The following is a 17,809-nucleotide window of genomic DNA, read 5'->3' as shown; positions in this document are numbered from 1 at the left end:
TAATACGCCCTTTTATTTAAGTCGGCTCTAAACAAAGAGTACAAAAAATTCTGCTATTAAGTATAACATTTTAATAATAATTCATATTAGTAAAACTTATTCTCAAAAAAGGTTGGTTATATATGGATCAGGGGCAAGTGCGCCATACGACTATTAACTATGGCGCACTTGCCCTACTCGTCAATTTTTAGGTACATTTTTTCGCATTGTTAAAAAATCATTTATTTTAATATATATAAATAAAATTCAGGCAGGAAGTTAAAATAAAAGGTTTAAACATTGTATTCACCTTACTGGTTTACAGAAATATGTTAAATATCTTGAAATATTTGATGTTATCTTTCACGGGGTCATCTCGATATACAGGTCTAAATGACACTTAAAATAAAATGGCGAATAAATCGTATTAAAATGAACATAGCCATTTATGTTTTTTAGTGGAACTGTATTTCAGTTAGTACCATAGATGTAAGATTGCGGTAATTGTATAACATCAATAGTTCTCGATTTTTTTAGGGTAGGTGCACTTACCCTGTCGGCGCACTTGCCCCACCTGACCTTATAAGTAGGTATTTATAATATCATCAACCCTTATTTTAGAATCGAAAGATTTGTACGATTAACGGATAACAATTATCTCACAAAAACGGCAACGGTTTATCTTTAACTAGCATTACAATTCTGGGTCTCCTGACACTCTAGAGGCACTCTTAAAACATATTGCACATAATGAAAGGACTGACGCTATGTAAAATTTTGATTGATAAATAAGGTAGTAACTAAATAGTGAAAAATACTAAGCATAATAATATAAAATAATGCTTGCGGTGAGAACGCAGCGCGGGCGTTACTGTACTTACCCGAATAAAATTTTAAAGTTGACACTTTTCACGTTCAATCTCATCAATATCTAGTCTTGTGGCAGCGTACGTATTGTGGTCCGGAAAATGCTAGGTTTCGCTATTGAATCTTTCAAAGGGTATTTCCGTAGAATGGGCGGCCTGCCGTAGAAACAGAGGCAAAATCTTTCTGCAGCACGATTAGAAAAGCGTACGGCGCTGACACATTAAAGTTGGATAACAGAAGGAAGAAAGAAGAAAAGCAGGTTAATAACGTGTCAGGGGCGGCTATGGCGGCAGACTTAGACACTTCAACGTCAGAGGAAGCCCGCAGCCGTCCCAAATGCGCCGAAGAGGGCCACCGCGGAGTTTTAGCTGGTAGGCCGTGCATAGGTTTAAGTTGTATATAGGGTTAGGGACTCGGCCCGGCGGTCGCCCGAAGGTCACCATCAAATCCGGGCGGCTCAACACCGGGCCGTAAGGCACGGCTACCCCAGCATAACCGCTCAGTCGCCCCCCACGAGGGCTGGGCGGTAGTAATAAGGCACTTTCCCCGCGAAATTAAAAAAAAAAATATAAGGTTAATAATGTGTCGTAAAACTCATAATAATACGTCACGTTTTACTATATTCCTGTCATTTAGAGTTGAACGTAGACTTACCTTTTAGATACAAAATTTTCATGTTAGAATTGGCCCCATTCGATTAATTTGCCGCGGGCCTTTAGCAGACACCAAAATGATCCTACATCATGTATGATTGGTAATCCGTTTTGAGAGTTATAAAATTCTTTATATATCCTACATCGATAGTAGGGACGTGACTGCCACTTTAGAATCAACTTTATAGCCATTGACTAAGACTCCTTTGAGCCTAAATGGCATTGCTTAGATCATCTCTGGAAATGGTCATCGAATGTATTCGTCCCATTGGTTTCTAATATGGACGCCTAATCTATCTGAAGTCAATTCTTGTTAAATGTAATCAATATCGTACTACAATTTGTAGACATTTGTATGCCCGTAAAACCTGTTTTATATTTCCTACTAAGAAAATAAGCACCTATAATTTTAATTAATAATAACCAGATGATGAGAGGAATAGAATAGGTACTCAATCAAGGTAAGCGTTACAACAACTTACAATCAAGAGCTACACCAGATCGTCAAATTGCGAGGTATGAAATTGAAGCTATCTCGAATATACTTAGATAGAATTTCGTTTGCAACTAAATTCCTAAAACAGATTTACAGTCTACAATCTACATAGTAGCAAAATAGTGTTTATTGAACCATCTATAGACCTTGTTTCCCCTAAACATTAATAAAAAATAACTCTGATTTTTATCCGTAAAGGGTAGCATTTTGTTGTGTCTTCTATGGTGAATTTTAAATCATCTATTAAGGTATATCTATCGCCTGGTTCGTTTCTTGCATACTTGATCTATACGTCTTGATTTTTAGGGTTTGACTCCCAAGCAATACCTATCAGTTTTTCAATTCTGAGACACACATCTGAGTAATTTTCCGGGTTTAAAACTGATATAGGCTCTAGGAATATGGGTCATTAGTTGCATCTCTAACTTTCCGAGCATAACAGCGTGATAAGGTAGGATGTTGGTAGCGCTGCTAAAAAAATAAAGATAGGCAAAGGAAATCACACTTTAACACAAACACCACTATCTCCAAAGAGGCAGGGTGCACATAGAATACAAACAAGGAGGCTTCATTTTTCAAAGTTACGTTTTATTGCTTTAGGTACGTTACGCATCATTCCCACGATGTAAAATATATTTGTTTCGATTGTTATTGCCCTTCGTTTCACATTCCGTGAGCTGTGTGAAACACGCAACTTAGCTTCTAATAGGAAAATATCGAAAGGTGTTTGATTGATTATATTGTTGAATACATTTTTTGTTTCATTTTCTTTGTTATTGACATCATGCACTTAGAAGGTGACAGACCGAAGATCCAGGCATGATTGTAAAAATTACCTGTTCTTAAATTGGTATAATTAACTAAATACTTGCTGCAATCTCATCACCATGCTCTACAGCCTTTGATTAATAGGATGTTTCATTAACTAACATTGCGTATAATTTGCTTGAAGTTAAACTTCATAAAGGAGCTTGACGTCACGTATTTCCTTTAACCTATGTTGGAATGGAATGCAAGAGGATGATGACCTGTTGTACAATTGCGTAAACAGGAAAAGCGACATTTACTGTCAAGAAACTTTCCCCAATAATCAAAGCGCAGGTAAAAATTACATGGCACCTTTTACGCGGAAGGAAGCGATGTTACAAACAAATGCAAGTCACGTGTTAGCGAACCACACAAAATATTAAACGCGAAACGGAAACCACCCAGGATATCCTCTCTGTTTATGGTTAGCTGTCTCCATAGCATCCAGACGGACTTATAACCATCCCTGGCCAAACTAATATGGCGGCGTCGGCCATTTTGTAGTATATGCGCGTACGCAGTTTCCTGCGTCGAAAAGGCGCGCTACCAACCCATTGTTCTCGAGGAGGGGATGCGTGTGACACGAATACTAACACCCGTGTGGTTTAACTGTCGAATTAAAAAAATGTGTAGGGCTCATGGTAGTTTTTTAGTTTGTGAGTAAAAAACGGTTCTGATTTATGCTTCGGTGTTACGTCCAAACAGTTTTAGTGTTTGCCTTCGTGTTAAATGTGACTTGAATTATGATGACAGGTCGCAAGATAGGCATTTGTTTGTTAAATAGACTGATGTTATAACAATATTTCAGTTATACCCATCATCGGTACGCATAAGTTATGATCATTAATGTAGTTTCAGAATGATTCATGCCACAATTATTGTTTTGAAGTCAATGTCAATGATAGCGAACTTTAAAAGTCTTCGTTAAAATGTCACTAAAATATTTAAGTACCTAGATAGTCTAAAGTCATCCACAACTTTAATAGTTAAGCAAAATGATAATTTACCCAATAGATATGGCAAATAATTCCTCCCCGTATAACAATAAGTAACAACTTATCTTATAGGTATTATGCACTTTTAAGTAAACAAGTAAAATTATGCGCTTTCCGGTAATGAGCTACTCAATATCGTAGTCTTATAGGTATTAGGCGTATAGGCGATTAAATATTTGTTAGACAATAAAGTTACGATTTTGTTTAGGCCATCGTTCATTTGCTTTTACATTTTGGACTGCGCCAGCGCCTCATGATACAGTCGAGAAAAATTATAATTAATCAATAACCATAATTTGGTGCTGGACCGACCTAAAGACCTATTGCAAAGTGCTTTATGCAAGAATTTGTCGCGAGGTACTTGCCTATGTACAGTTTGTTAGATGCACATGCCCGATCTTCAAGATTTTACTAATAAATGGGAATGTATATTCTACCTCAGCGCATATAATTTTGCTACTTTTTGTCCTGGAAACCGATAGAATCGTGTTGGAGCCCTAGGTTATCTTATTGGTCTAAACTCTTATCGCAGTGTATTTTCTATTAACCGTGATGTTTTTGATTCCATTCTCGATTTGAACAAATACTCCAATTGCAGGATTTGAAAATTGTATCTGATAATATATTAATTAGCTCGATCCTATCATAGGACGGACATGACGAATTATGGGTAGACTGATTGGCATTTCGCTTCTACCTAACTTTTCGCTTAGTGTAAACTTACGTAAATAGTAAGAACTCTAGGTTTCGAAGACATACTAAGTCTAGTGCTTTAGATTTTACAGATACTGCTCGTAGGGCTAACCGTCAAGCCCGACTTGACCACGTTCTTTTCATTCAGCTAAATTAACGGTTACTAGAAAATCAAATACAAGAATTCTAATGAATTCGCTTCGCAAACTCTAATCAGTATTACAATGAGATTTAATTGGTGATTCACTGCGTTTACATGTTCCATTCACCGAATGACACCTACATACAAACAGATGTTACTATGTCGTAATATATGTAATGTTTTATATTAACACGTTGGATAGGAGGCGGGTATATTCATGGCTAACAAATTCATATTTTAGATAGTCAGCAAGACGAGCGAGCCAGTCTTTGTGTACATTTAAACAGCGGCATCGTCATCCAGAATTGCAAAGTAAGGAAGCGCATTTATCTAGGTTCCCTAAGAATTCAAATACTAGTTATATGTCAGTTTCACAATGTTCAGGTAAATGTTTATCGTTACCATCACTTGTTGGGTGCGTAGTTATGTTGGTTTTACCGGTCTTACGGCCCAATGTCGACACTCGGGAGTATAACATCATCCGAGTTAGCATTGGATCGAGTCCCTAACCCCTGTATACCCAACACCGGCATACCAACGAAAACCCGCGGTGGCCTTCTTTAGCGTAGACGGCAGGGCCCTGGAATAGCAGTAACCTCCCTGCACCTGATGATAAGTGGAATGAGGGCCAGAATTCATATTATAGAGTGTCGACTAGTTGACACTCTTGAAGCTGTATAGGTATGTGTATAATATACACAGGCTAACCCCGGAACGCGACACATTTACATACACTATGGCGGGTTTTACAACGTGTGTACTGTGGTCGCTGTCCAGGCGGATATAGTCCCCTACCTGCAAATTATTTATTTATTACTGGGCTATATGTTATAAAAAAGAATTTAAAAGAGAATGTTAGTACTTGTACCTACTCTTAAGTCAACAGATTGAAATAATTTTTATTATTACTTTGGTCGGAATTATATTAAGCAGCTTACAAAAACCGTAATGATAAGTAACTTTTCTCTTGTGTGTTTGAACAGTCAACGATTTGCCCGGAGGTCCAACAAATCCCTTACGCATTCCTAGTCCGTATTCTCTTCTTTACATGTCCGCAGTGCTCTCAGAATACATCTAATAGTACCATAGTATTAGTCTTTATGGCTGTCGCCTATTACTCTGCCCTCAGATCAACAAGTTAACCATCCCTTTGGCTGTAAAAAATAGATAGCTGTACTGTCTAGCTATTGTGACCGAACGCTATCGTTCCTTTGCCAATTCTGAAACAATTTCACGTGAACAATTCGGGGCGTTTAATTCAGTTGAGTAAGCGGTGAGGCTCGGTGGACGCGTGCGCATATTTTCGCGTGCCGTCGCCATTGTGGAAGCGCGCGGACGCGACCTGCATGCGCGCGCATCGTGTCAAACGTTGAAACATACGCCGCCGTAATGCGTTGCTACACGCTACGCAGAATAAATGGGCCACAGTTCAAACTTGTTGTCTATTACCCCTCATAAACTAAACGTGGATCATTTGGTGTTCATTGTCGCTCATAAAAAATCGTGATTGCCTTTGAAATTGATGAAAGTTTATGCCGTTGACAATGTTCATTATGTATGGCGCTTAAAAATGGCACAGGATAACTTTTCGGCGAAACTTTTTCTGACTATAATTTTATTTACCTATATTCAAGGAACAAACTAACATAAGTTCATCGACCATCAAGAACGCAATCTCTCACTGTTAAATTAATCTATCACCTGTACTCAGTACTATAGCAGTTATTTTACCGCGGCGGGTTAAAAACCGCTGCAATTCCGCAGCAGTATATTTCGAACACTCACTACGCGCTTACTGTCTGTCGTCTTGTAGTCGGTGCCGTTGCGAAAACCAATAGAAAGGATTTTCCCCCAGTCCGCGACCAGTGTTACGTTAATGGGCATTACTTATGGAAAGCGAGCGAGAGTAATAAAATCACGCTGTAGATACTGAAGCTTCGATTAAAGAACACGGATATACTTCTTCGCGTATTTAGTCCTCCGATTAATTTTACTTACAACATTCTTCAAAGCGTGTTTGGGGGTAAAATGTGAGGAGGTGGTGCTTTCGCATCAGAGATCTCTTGCTATTTCACCGCGTAGGGTCAATGGAAAATTAACAATATAAAAAAAATATGTAAAAGGAAATTTTCTGCCGAATCTTTCGTGTTTGTTTTATTCTTTGGTGCACGTTTCTTTAGAAATGCAGTATCGGTATTTATACTAATCCTTTTATACTATTACTTATATAAAGCTAAAGAGATTATTTGAACGTGGTAATCTTAGGTTCGAATTGAAAAATTATTTTAGCGTTGGATAGCCCATTTATCGAAGTAGGATATAGGCTATATACTTAGTCTGGCCATAAATACTGTTACACTTAATTATAAAAAAATATTACATTTGAATTTCGAATCTGTCATTTTTATACGATTGTTCATTGTGTTTTCTCATTTTGGCGCCAATACATTGTAAAATATTTTGCGATATTAAAATGGTGTGGGGTGATAAAGAGAACCGAATCGCTGTGATAGCATTACACAAAGTAGGTATGGAGCCAAATGCAATTTTTAAAACTCTCCATACACTTGGTATTAGTAAAATGTTTGTGTACCGGGCTATTAATAGGTACAATGAGACCTCCTCTGTTTGTGACAGAAAAAGATCTGGCCGTCCACGTAGTGTTCGTACGAAAAAGGTGGTCAAAGCAGTAAGGGAAAGAATTCGAAGAAATCCTGTCCGAAAGCAAAAGATTTTATCTCGGGAAATGAAGATAGCACCTAGAACCATGTCGCGTATTTTAAAAGATGACTTAGGACTTGCAGCCTATAAGAGACGCACTGGCCATTTCTTAACTGATAATTTAAAGAAGAATAGGGTGGTAAAATCGAAACAACTACTGAAGCGGTACGCAAAGGGAGGTCACAGAAAAATTTTGTTTACGGATGAGAAAATTTTTACAATTGAGCAACATTTTAACAAACAAAATGACCGTATTTATGCTCAAAGCTCTAAGGAAGCTTCCCAATTAGTCGACAGAGTGCAACGTGGACATTATCCGACTTCAGTGATGGTTTGGTGGGGTGTTAGCTATGAAGGAGTGACTGAGCCATATTTTTGTGAAAAGGTATCAAAACATCGGCACAAGTGTATCAAGATACCATTCTTGAGAAGGTAGTTAAGCCCCTTAACATCACCATGTTCAATAACCAAGTATGGTCCTTCCAGCAAGACTCGGCGCCGGGTCATAAAGCTCGGTCCACGCAGTCTTGGTTGGAATCGAACGTTTCGGACTTCATCAGAGCTGAAGACTGGCCGTCGTCTAGTCCCGATCTTAATCCGCTGGATTATGATTTGTGGTCAGTTTTAGAGAGTACAGCTTGCTCTAAACGCCATGATAATTTGACGTCCCTAAAACAATCTATACGATTGGCAGTGAAGAATTTTCCCATGGAAAGAGTGCGTGCTTCTATTGATAACTGGCCTCATCGTTTAAAGGACTGTATTGCAGCCAATGGAGACCACTTCGAATAAGCTTTTTATATTTTTAATTGTTTTATATTTATGTATTAAACTGACACACTGTAAAAGTAATAAATGTTATTTGCAGTTAACAATTTTCTTTTTTCTTTATTACAATATTTATGGCAAGACTAGGTACTTAATAAGCAAAGCCGCGAGCAAAAGTTACTAAAAAAATAAAATGCCTAACTACTTACGATATTTGATTTTTTGTCTCTTATAAGAATTAGAGCAGATATAGCTAGGCTTAACACTATACATAACTAATCACAAGGCTGATCATGTCTCACCAATTATCATGATCCTTGAATGGCCTGTGCAATAATAGTCAGTGGAATTTTTAGACGACTATGAGCCGTTTAGCCTTGACGTACATCGGGTCTTGGTAACAATGAAATAAACATAAATACTTCGTTATGATCTGATCTTTAACGGTTGACAAAAATGATGGAATCCAATAACATTGCATTGGACAAGTGGGGTAGGCACATGGTTATCCTAATTACGAAAAATTGGGAAGCTTTTCTTCAGAAATTCGTGACAAACAGATGGAATGCTGAGAATGGATCTGTTTAACCAGACGAGCGTTAATTCTATCCTAAAATCCTCTTGTCGGTTCGTGTAAGAAATCGATGTGTAAAAATCATTTATATGTCTACTTTGGAATGAATAAATTCAAAGTAGAAATCGAGCCAAGCTTAAGTACCGAAGAAACTCTTTTAAATAAAACACTAAAATTACGAAACTAACCCAATTTACTTACAAAAACAAATACATTTTAAAATTCAACGCGCGTTACAAAACCAGTAGCATTTTTACGTATTTTACACAAGTTTTAAGATCCAACCGTGAGAGGAATACAACGTGATAATATGATGTATCGTAAATCGGTACTTGCTAAATAGATCACTTAGTTTTGTAACACCAACCGATGTGTACCAAGGTCGACGATTTTAGCGGGAACTCGACAAAATGGACGCCGCAACGTCACAAAATGATGTCGACGCGCTAAAAAACGTGGCACGATGCACGCATAATGAGATGGTTGTATTTTTAATAAACAGATTTTCATTGGACATATTCTATACAGCGATGGCGGTGTTGGTATTTATGTATTACAGCGTTTTTGGCTGTAAAAAACCTACTATCAAAGCGCGATGAGTAACTCATTTTGATCCCTAGCCAGCCAACCATATTGTGCAAGTTATTGTCTTCGATACACGTGTGGCTTTACAGGATTTGGCCACTATCTCCCAACATCACCCAAACTTCTAGTTTTTGCCTCTTGCAAAATCTACCCTCAGCCGCTGACGCCTTGTCCGAGTTACCGAGTTTCGTAAGGTCTCAGATTCTGGTCATTTTAGAATTAAAATGACCAGAATATTTCAGCTACCAAATTATGTATTATTATCTTTGCCAGCTTCCCTTATTCCAGTCTAATGTATAATCGGTGTAATATGCTTTTTCAAACATATTCGTGAGATCATTCGGCTTTCTTTTACATTCGCCTAATGCTAATCTCTGGGTCAAACATGTACAAAAGTTAGGCAAGAAATCAATACAAAGTCTTGTCCAATAGGGAGTAGAATCGAGAACCTAGCAGTTCCCGATACTTAGGCACGTTAGCACTGGACTATTTGCGGGCAATAAAGTATTTCAAATGTCACTATGGTTACAAGTATCATTAAGCAATCGTGGTTGTCCTAAAGGCCAATAAAAGTGAATGCTGATTGTTATCAGCATTCTTCTTCGAATTCGCAGCAATGTTGGTGCAAATCATCTCGAGCAAGGACTCTCGTCGGATTACGTTATAAGTTATAACAGTACAGTTGAATTAGGACTCAAAATAAGTGTGGCTACATTCCGATAAAAATATATATACTTGTTACTTGTTATATAGACAGGTTCACGCCTTAATCCTCGAAGGGTTACGTAGGTGTAACGGGGTGCACCTACACTCTACATTTATCTGAACCTGAGGGTGAGCATAGCCATATCGGACGTAAATTCCAATCCCTTCAACCCACGTGTATCATTAAAATTACAGAAATGATAACTACATCGAATCGAAGCCAAAAACTCACGAATACAGCCTGTAACAAATAGACCAAGGCAGTAAAAATGTTTTAAAAGAACATACCCACCAGGACGCCACCCTGCGCCATTATATTTACGATGACGCCAATCAAAGGCACCGTCGTGTGCGCTGAATAGAAATTATATGTAGTGGAATGTACGAAACCAAATTTGTATAAGAACCCATTGTAGCGTCCGTACTCGATCGACAATCACTACTCCATAATTGAACAAAGTCTATTGGTCATCGTGAGTTTGTATGCGAAACACGTGCACTCGGAGACGTTACGCCGCGCCCTGCTCTATAGAAAGAATCATGTTAAAGGAATTTATGTTCGGCTTCTATATACCTTATGATAAACGATGAATAAATAAGTGTTTCTAAGTATAACACTTGGTACTACACTGCAGACGTCTTATAGCTCATTGTTTCTCCTTTGGTATGCACGAAGGAAAAATATGTATTATAATTATTTAATATTTATGCAACTCGCAATTACATTTTGCTACGTCGTAACGATGTTCATTTTAACTATTATTATTATAAGATTTTGTACCTACAATAAGATTTACCTACTATAGCAAAATTTAATACCTACATACATATATTTGAATTATCTCTAGTGTCCTTGCTAGCTGTTAGGTTTTCTGTCTTTAAGTACCTGTTGAAAATATTTAGATGTACTACATATTATGTACTTAAAGAAATACTTTCTTTTCGTACTCAAGCATTATTTTATACATAGTTAGCTGTGTCTATGTTAAATTAAGAAGCCCAATTCAAGTTATAACATTCGTGTAGTCTCGGCCTAAGTGATTGTTATGCAGCCCAAAGTACCTAAAGCGCGTGCCTTAGATACATTCTTGGGGTTTAAGGTGGTAGCTCAAGGTCCATTTTCATACATTTTGTTTCGGCTTTAATCTGGGTAACTAAACAAGTATTGGCAAGTAAAGAATTTAAATTCACGTCTAGTTAGTGATTAGTTCTCGCAGTTGAAAGAAAAACGTAAAAATAATTAATAATCATGGATATTTCGGCCTTTAAAATTTAATATGACGAAATTTTAAAGGCAGAAATATCCATGATTATTAATTATTTTTACATTTTTGTCAACGTCAATTTCTATGATAGACGTCAGTGTCAACTGTCAAATAAATCAATACCTACGAAAATAGGGAGTTGTGTTTTTATACATTTTAATGAATTAATAGAGTTAAAGAGATGCAAGACTTCACCAGTATATTGAACATTATATTTATAATAAGTGGTGGTGTTTTAACATTCGTAATATTGTTTATATTTGCTAAAAAGACAAATAACAAGATTTGCTGTGCGATCGCGAAGAGGTCCCCACGTCCCAATAGGCACAGACGCCAAAAAAGTAAGGGAGTAATATATTAAATATAATAATAAATCCACTACTTTGTAACAGGGTAGACAGTGGTGCAACTTGTGCATCCTTGCTTGGCGTCGTAGTGTGATAAAGATATTGTTATAGGGCGTTGTTGTTTTACTGGTGGTATGTCTCTCATATGTCAGCGTCCGCCTGGTTACCACCAAAATGTCTATTTCTGCCGCCAAGCAACAGTGTGTAGTCACTGTTGAGCTCCAGTTAGAATGAAATTATAGTCAGTGTAACTAATGGACATAATAAGGCTTAACATCTCATGTCTCAGGATGGCGACCATAGTGGAATACTAAACAATACTTTGTAATACAAGGAGTTGGATGGTGTTTGTGCTGTTTATGGGTGGTCATATCGCTTACCATCAGGCAAATGGCAAGTTCACCTTGTCATTCAAAACAATAAAACAAAATAAAGGGGCACAAATTTCAGTCTAAAGCAATCATGATATCCCAAATAGATAAATGTTTTTAGAAACAAATTAGGAATCTTAATAATTTCACACTACTGGGAGCGACACCGCCATTGTGCTGTATCATATTAAAGATATTATTTTCTGTTGAACTTACCTTTTTTACTAATAGATTACAATAATTATGTGTGATATTACGTATTTCTCGGTAATTCCAGCTTTTTTTTAATATCTCAGTAACACTCGATAGGCTCACAACTTATTACATCTACAGTTTCTCGTAACTGGTTTCAGTGCCTGAAGAAAGAGATAGAGCGGAGGATTGAGGCGGTGCCACGCATCATGTACGAACCACGGCTGCTTAGCACGGAGCCCTCACACTATATCCTGGAGCCCCAGCAACCGTACCATTACAGGTTCAAGGCTGTGGATGATGTCAAGACTTTAGGTGAGGAATTTTTAAATTATCAGGTGAACGTAAACTGCTACTCCATACCAAGAGTCATTATGAATGTTAATTCCTGAAATTAATTAAGATTATTCAACAAAAATAAATGCTTTATTTTCATCATGCAATATATGCTTGATTCATATAGATTATCTAATTAATATTTGTTCACAGAAGAGGAGATAGCCTGTCAAGACCCTGGGCTGAGGCGTCATCCGCGCGAGTCACTCCGTGCATTTCTGCTCTCGTCCCTGGCAGCACCTCTCGACGGCAGAGGACAGAAGCTGGTCCACCAGTTCTGCGACACATACGAGTTTGCTCGTCACCATCCTGGAGAGTTTGGGGAAGATGAATACCAGGCGTACAGCCGACTGCTGCTCAAATTGTTGGATGCGTAAGTGATTTTAATTATATAGATGAATGCCAAATGCAGACAACATTTTTATCTCGGTGTCCCTATTTTATATTGTTAACTAATATTCAGCAACTGGCAACCTTGCTCACAATAAAAAAATCTATTTTACGAACACTAAATTCGTTGCCTCCGTTAAATGTCGAATTTCAAGTCATTCATAAAGATCGGAAATGAATGGTTGTCTGTGTTTGTGTTAAGATGTTTATAACAGAATGTTGAATGCTGTTTTACTTAATTACATAGTTATTTATGTTAGTTTAGTGTCTGTGTTATTTTGTGAAATTATAAATGGCTTTGTAGTGTAGGTTAATATTCTGGCCAAGTATGTACTCTATGTTATACTACAATCTGGTTCGAAGGACCAAAATCAGATTATAATATACTTTCTTTCATTAATGCATGATTTTCCTAACATAACAAAGGTTCTATTTAACCATTTCCCCCTTTTGTATATGAACTGTCTCTGACGATTGTTTTGGCATTGCTTGCCGTGTTTCCTTGCCGGCAGATGGCCTAAATTCTTTACCTTTTGAATAAAGAACCAGTCGCACTGATGAAGTGACATCTATTATAAAATTTTGTGTATACAATATGAAGAAATCTTTTTAAATATGGCTCAATTGATTGTGAAGATAAAACCTAAATATCTTTGAAGAATTGCTTTTATTACCTGTTATGTAAGGTCAGCATAAAAGTTTTACACAAATCGCAAAGAAATTGTGCTTGTTGTCATGGTGAATGTAGTTTGCTTTGTGTGATGCATGGTGAAATTTTCTAGCAAGAATATTTTTTTGCCATCTGTACCTAATAGTTTATAGTCCAAGATATGGTGCTGTGACATCAGTTTTTCCAGATATAGCTCCTGTCATGGCTGTAACTTGTATGGTTACAATCATTCAAAACATATGTAAAATATTTTTGAACCATGACAACATATAAGTATAAGGAATACTCCCCCTTTCTCTTCGTTATAATACAAATCATACAAAGCCGAAAAAAAAAACTATTATAACAGATTCACACTCCTTGTTTAGTTTTTTAAGCTTTTCTTATAGATTATTATAATGCTAGTAACAAAAAATATTATTCCATTTTGCAATTTTTGGCTTAAACAATAAAAATTCTAAGCAAAACATTACAACAAAAAAATATTTTATTATGAAAAAAAAAACAATAGTTATAGCAGTTTTAGGATTCAAAAAAGTATTAACCAAGCTAGGAAAAAAAATTGAAAATATAGGAGATTAGACAAGACGTCTTTCCAAAATCGATAATGTTAATAGAAAACAAAACAAATGTATGGGAATGATACATTCTATCAACAGAATTAGCACTAGGATGACATTTCCATATTCTTTGTTTTCTATCAACATCAACAATTTTAGAAAGGTTGTCTAAGATGTATGGTTTGAATGGGTGAATTCGGCAGCGGGCGGCTGTTAAAGAGCGTGGGGGGATGCGGGCGCGTGACCCCGCGCACCCTCGCGCCGCCGCCGCCCCCCGCCGCGCCCGTGCGCCGCCGCCCCGCCGCGCTGGCAGCCCTGCCCGCCAAGCTGCCCGCGGCACTACACAACCACTACACCGCGCTAGAGGTTCCCACCTTACAATACTCACATGTCCACGGAAAGGGAGGGGGAGGTGCAGAATAATTATTGCCGATAAAATAATTTCTTATTGATTTTATCAGTAAACAAAGTCGATGATATAGGAAACAATTTGTCACACTATGCGTCCGTTATTTATCTCTTACATGTTATGTTCAGCTTAATTTGAGTTTTTAAAAGTAAAAATTATTTTTTTCGGTTGAAAAAGTCGCATGTCTGCCATTGTCAGTCAGGTGCGCTCAGCACTGTTATCTCTTTGTTGAAGAGCTATGATTGCTAAGCTTAAAAAATAGTTTTACAATTTACATATATGTTAAACTATTTTTAAGCTAAGCAGTCATAGCTTCTTAAATGTTACACTTAAAATGAACGCTTTCGAAATATAAATGTTGCTATATTGGAATGCACCCCCAAAAAAAGTTAAGATATGAAATATATAGTTAATTTTCCTCTGAGAATAACTGGATTTTTTTTATTGAGTTCTTTTATATTTTCCATTTCCAAATCCAATTTGTTGCAATTGGCTGTATCGTTTTTAAGCAAAGACATTAAACAGTATAGCTAGTTATAGACTGGATATCAGGACCAAATTTGTAATGCAAAAGTTATTACAAACTAGTAATAAGTTGTTGCTTTATTTGAAATGTCCATATAAGAAGAAGACACGGCATTCTTAGATATTAATACAAAAATATATTTACTTATGCTAATATGCGTTGGTTTGGTTGGAATTTATTCGAAATAGAGAACCAGCGCCCATACAAAAAGCGGACGTATCCTTTATGTTTGGCAATATTTTTTATTTAATCTAAACTTTGTTCTGTCACGTGCCATGCTTGCCATAGATATGCCATACCTGGCATATCGCGTCTATATTATTTGCCGCTGAATCCTCGCGTCGCTGCCTCCCTCCCTCTTCCCGATATATTTTTTACCCTCTTCTTTACTTAGTGTTACTGTATGGAGTACCAAAAATTGCCTAATTGAACTTAGTCTGAAGTTAGTCACACACACACAAACAGACTTGTTATTGTAGCAATGATCCGTCGTTAGATAAATAACGTCTATGAATACGGGCATAAAAGTTGACAAATCGATGGCTCCTAAGTAAATTATCATATCTGAAAAAATAGCGATATTAATTTTTTTAACGTTTCGTTATGTTCTTACTGTTTACTACTAAAACCCATAAAAAAGTAAAGTAAATGGTTGTTACTAACGTGATTTTTCGTTTATTATCTTTTGAATTAAATGGGTTTGCCAGTATACAGTACCTAGATAACGAAACGCTAAAATGTGAACATCGGATTTTTTCCACATACGATACTTTACTTAGGAGCCATCGAAATGTTGAGGGCGTTTAGTGACTAATTTCAGGTCAAGTTTAATTACATATTATATGTTAACAATTTTTGCACGATAAAAGTAATAATTGCCTTAATGCCTAACAATTATTTTTAAATTTCAGTACTTTAACTTTTCGTAAATGTTTACTAATTAATACAATAATATCTTTTAACATATTCTTATGAGCAATTTTTAATTTGAAATTCAAGTTTTTTACAAGCCCCTTATAATATAATGACACTATACCTGCTAATATATAGCTTATTTAGGACCCTTAATCCATTATAGGCATTGTATCTAATATAGACTATTTTAATACATTTTCCATTTCAGAACATGCCCGCAGAGTCAAAATCCGAGGAGGAGGTGATACGCGTGCCCGTCCGAGCCGTCCGAGACGAGACAGCCGTCTGAAACGCGCCATCGCTGCGTTTGAACAGCGATGAACCCACCCATGGTCAATGTACTGACCATACTGTTGAAAATTTAAAAAAATATAGCCCCAAATATCAATCTTTATAGTCTGAAATTAGTCACGAATGTTATAGTCTGACTCAAGAAGCTTAGTCTCAATGGAGGCCACTATCTCAACACCTCTGAAAATATCACTTTATGTGACCTCCATTGTTTACCATATAGTCTTAAATATGTATAGTGGACTACCAGTGTCAATAAAAATACTGTTTTAGGATTTGACGAGATCCACATTTTGACTTGACTGGAAGTATCGAAGATCAAGAAGAGACTAATTTTGATTGATTGACTTGATTTTTAAGATTGTATTGGTGTCAGTTGTAGCAAATGTGATTGAATGAAGTATAGGACGTTGGTATATTGATGAACATTACTAGAAATAGGATATAGAAATGAATGTTTGTGGTATATTTGCAAAACAACATGCAATGGACCTTTATTGATTGATTTTGAATATGTAACGAATTACATATTCAAAGGTTTTGTATAGTCACCCACAGAAGTAACTAAAAAATACAAAAATTCAAATTGCCATTACATTTTTGTCCTCGCATCAACAATCGTTTTTCTACACTAAAATAAACTACAAAGGCTTTACTTTTTATTAGATAAATAAAATTAATATTTGCCTTTTAAATAATAATTAATATTTTGCTTTGTAAAGTTTTGAATTTGTCCGGCTACATTTGTTTTTAACTATATATTGAAAATATTCCTCGTGGTATCCCCAGGTATCAATCAAGTTGAAGTCCACAGGAGCGACTAGTGTGATGAGTGGTGATGAACTTTGGTCATAGAAGGGTCAGATTGGCTTCTTTCTCTGACATTGATATGTGCAAATAAGGTAAATGCTATAGATGTTGGTAATTAAGTGTGTCTATTCAGGTAGTAATACCTAAATCTTGCCTAAAGATTAGAAATCGTATAGTTAAAATAAAACAATTTGCGGGTTTTAGTGATGTGTTTAGAATTCTTTGCAGCTTTCGTGGTCCCCGAGCGAACTCATTTCTGGTCTCGGTCTCATATTTGTAATCTCGGGCCCCCCTCTCGACCACGAAGGCTGTAAAGTATTTGTAACGTCCGCAGAAAATTATAATATAAAACCGCGATTAAATCCACAAAATAGTTTTATTTAACTGTCTAATATTCGAGTAGACATAAGAAATCATTAGACTAAGTCGTATAATTCAAAATGTAAACTGCAAATTATCTGTATTATTAAATACATATTCATTAGATGTTGTACATATGTAAATTATTTATTATGTAAAAATTGGCTTTACTATCGTTGTAAATGTTTAGGAGTAAATGTGTAATGAAATGGAAAATTCTTTGATTACGACAAAATCATCCTAAACTTGTACAAGTTACATCCGATAAATCATTACGATTTGTATTGAACAGTAAAGATCGTACCGATAAATCGTAGTGTTTTATAGAATTATGCAACTATTTATATCATTAATGGATAATTTTCTAAATCAGTGTGATTTA

The 17,809-nt window shown here is 36.4% G+C and overlaps 1 protein-coding gene across 1 annotated transcript; it reads left to right on the top strand.

Moving 5' to 3' along the window:
• The first annotated feature begins 11,349 nt into the window (after nucleotides 1–11,349).
• Nucleotides 11,350–17,752, top strand: LOC119188436 (protein C1orf43 homolog). Its single transcript, XM_037439202.1, is given in 6 exon segments — nucleotides 11,350–11,515; nucleotides 11,517–11,591; nucleotides 12,322–12,475; nucleotides 12,650–12,869; nucleotides 14,320–14,482; nucleotides 16,175–17,752. Coding segments are annotated over 6 exon segments (777 nt in total). The 5' UTR covers nucleotides 11,350–11,431; the 3' UTR covers nucleotides 16,256–17,752.
• Nucleotides 17,753–17,809: the final 57 nt, after the last annotated feature.

Source organism: Manduca sexta, chromosome 16, assembly GCF_014839805.1.
Source record: "Manduca sexta isolate Smith_Timp_Sample1 chromosome 16, JHU_Msex_v1.0, whole genome shotgun sequence".
Classification (NCBI taxonomy): Eukaryota; Metazoa; Arthropoda; class Insecta; order Lepidoptera; family Sphingidae; genus Manduca; species Manduca sexta.
Note: the sequence above shows the minus strand (reverse complement) of the source record. Positions and strands in the feature narration are given on the sequence as shown.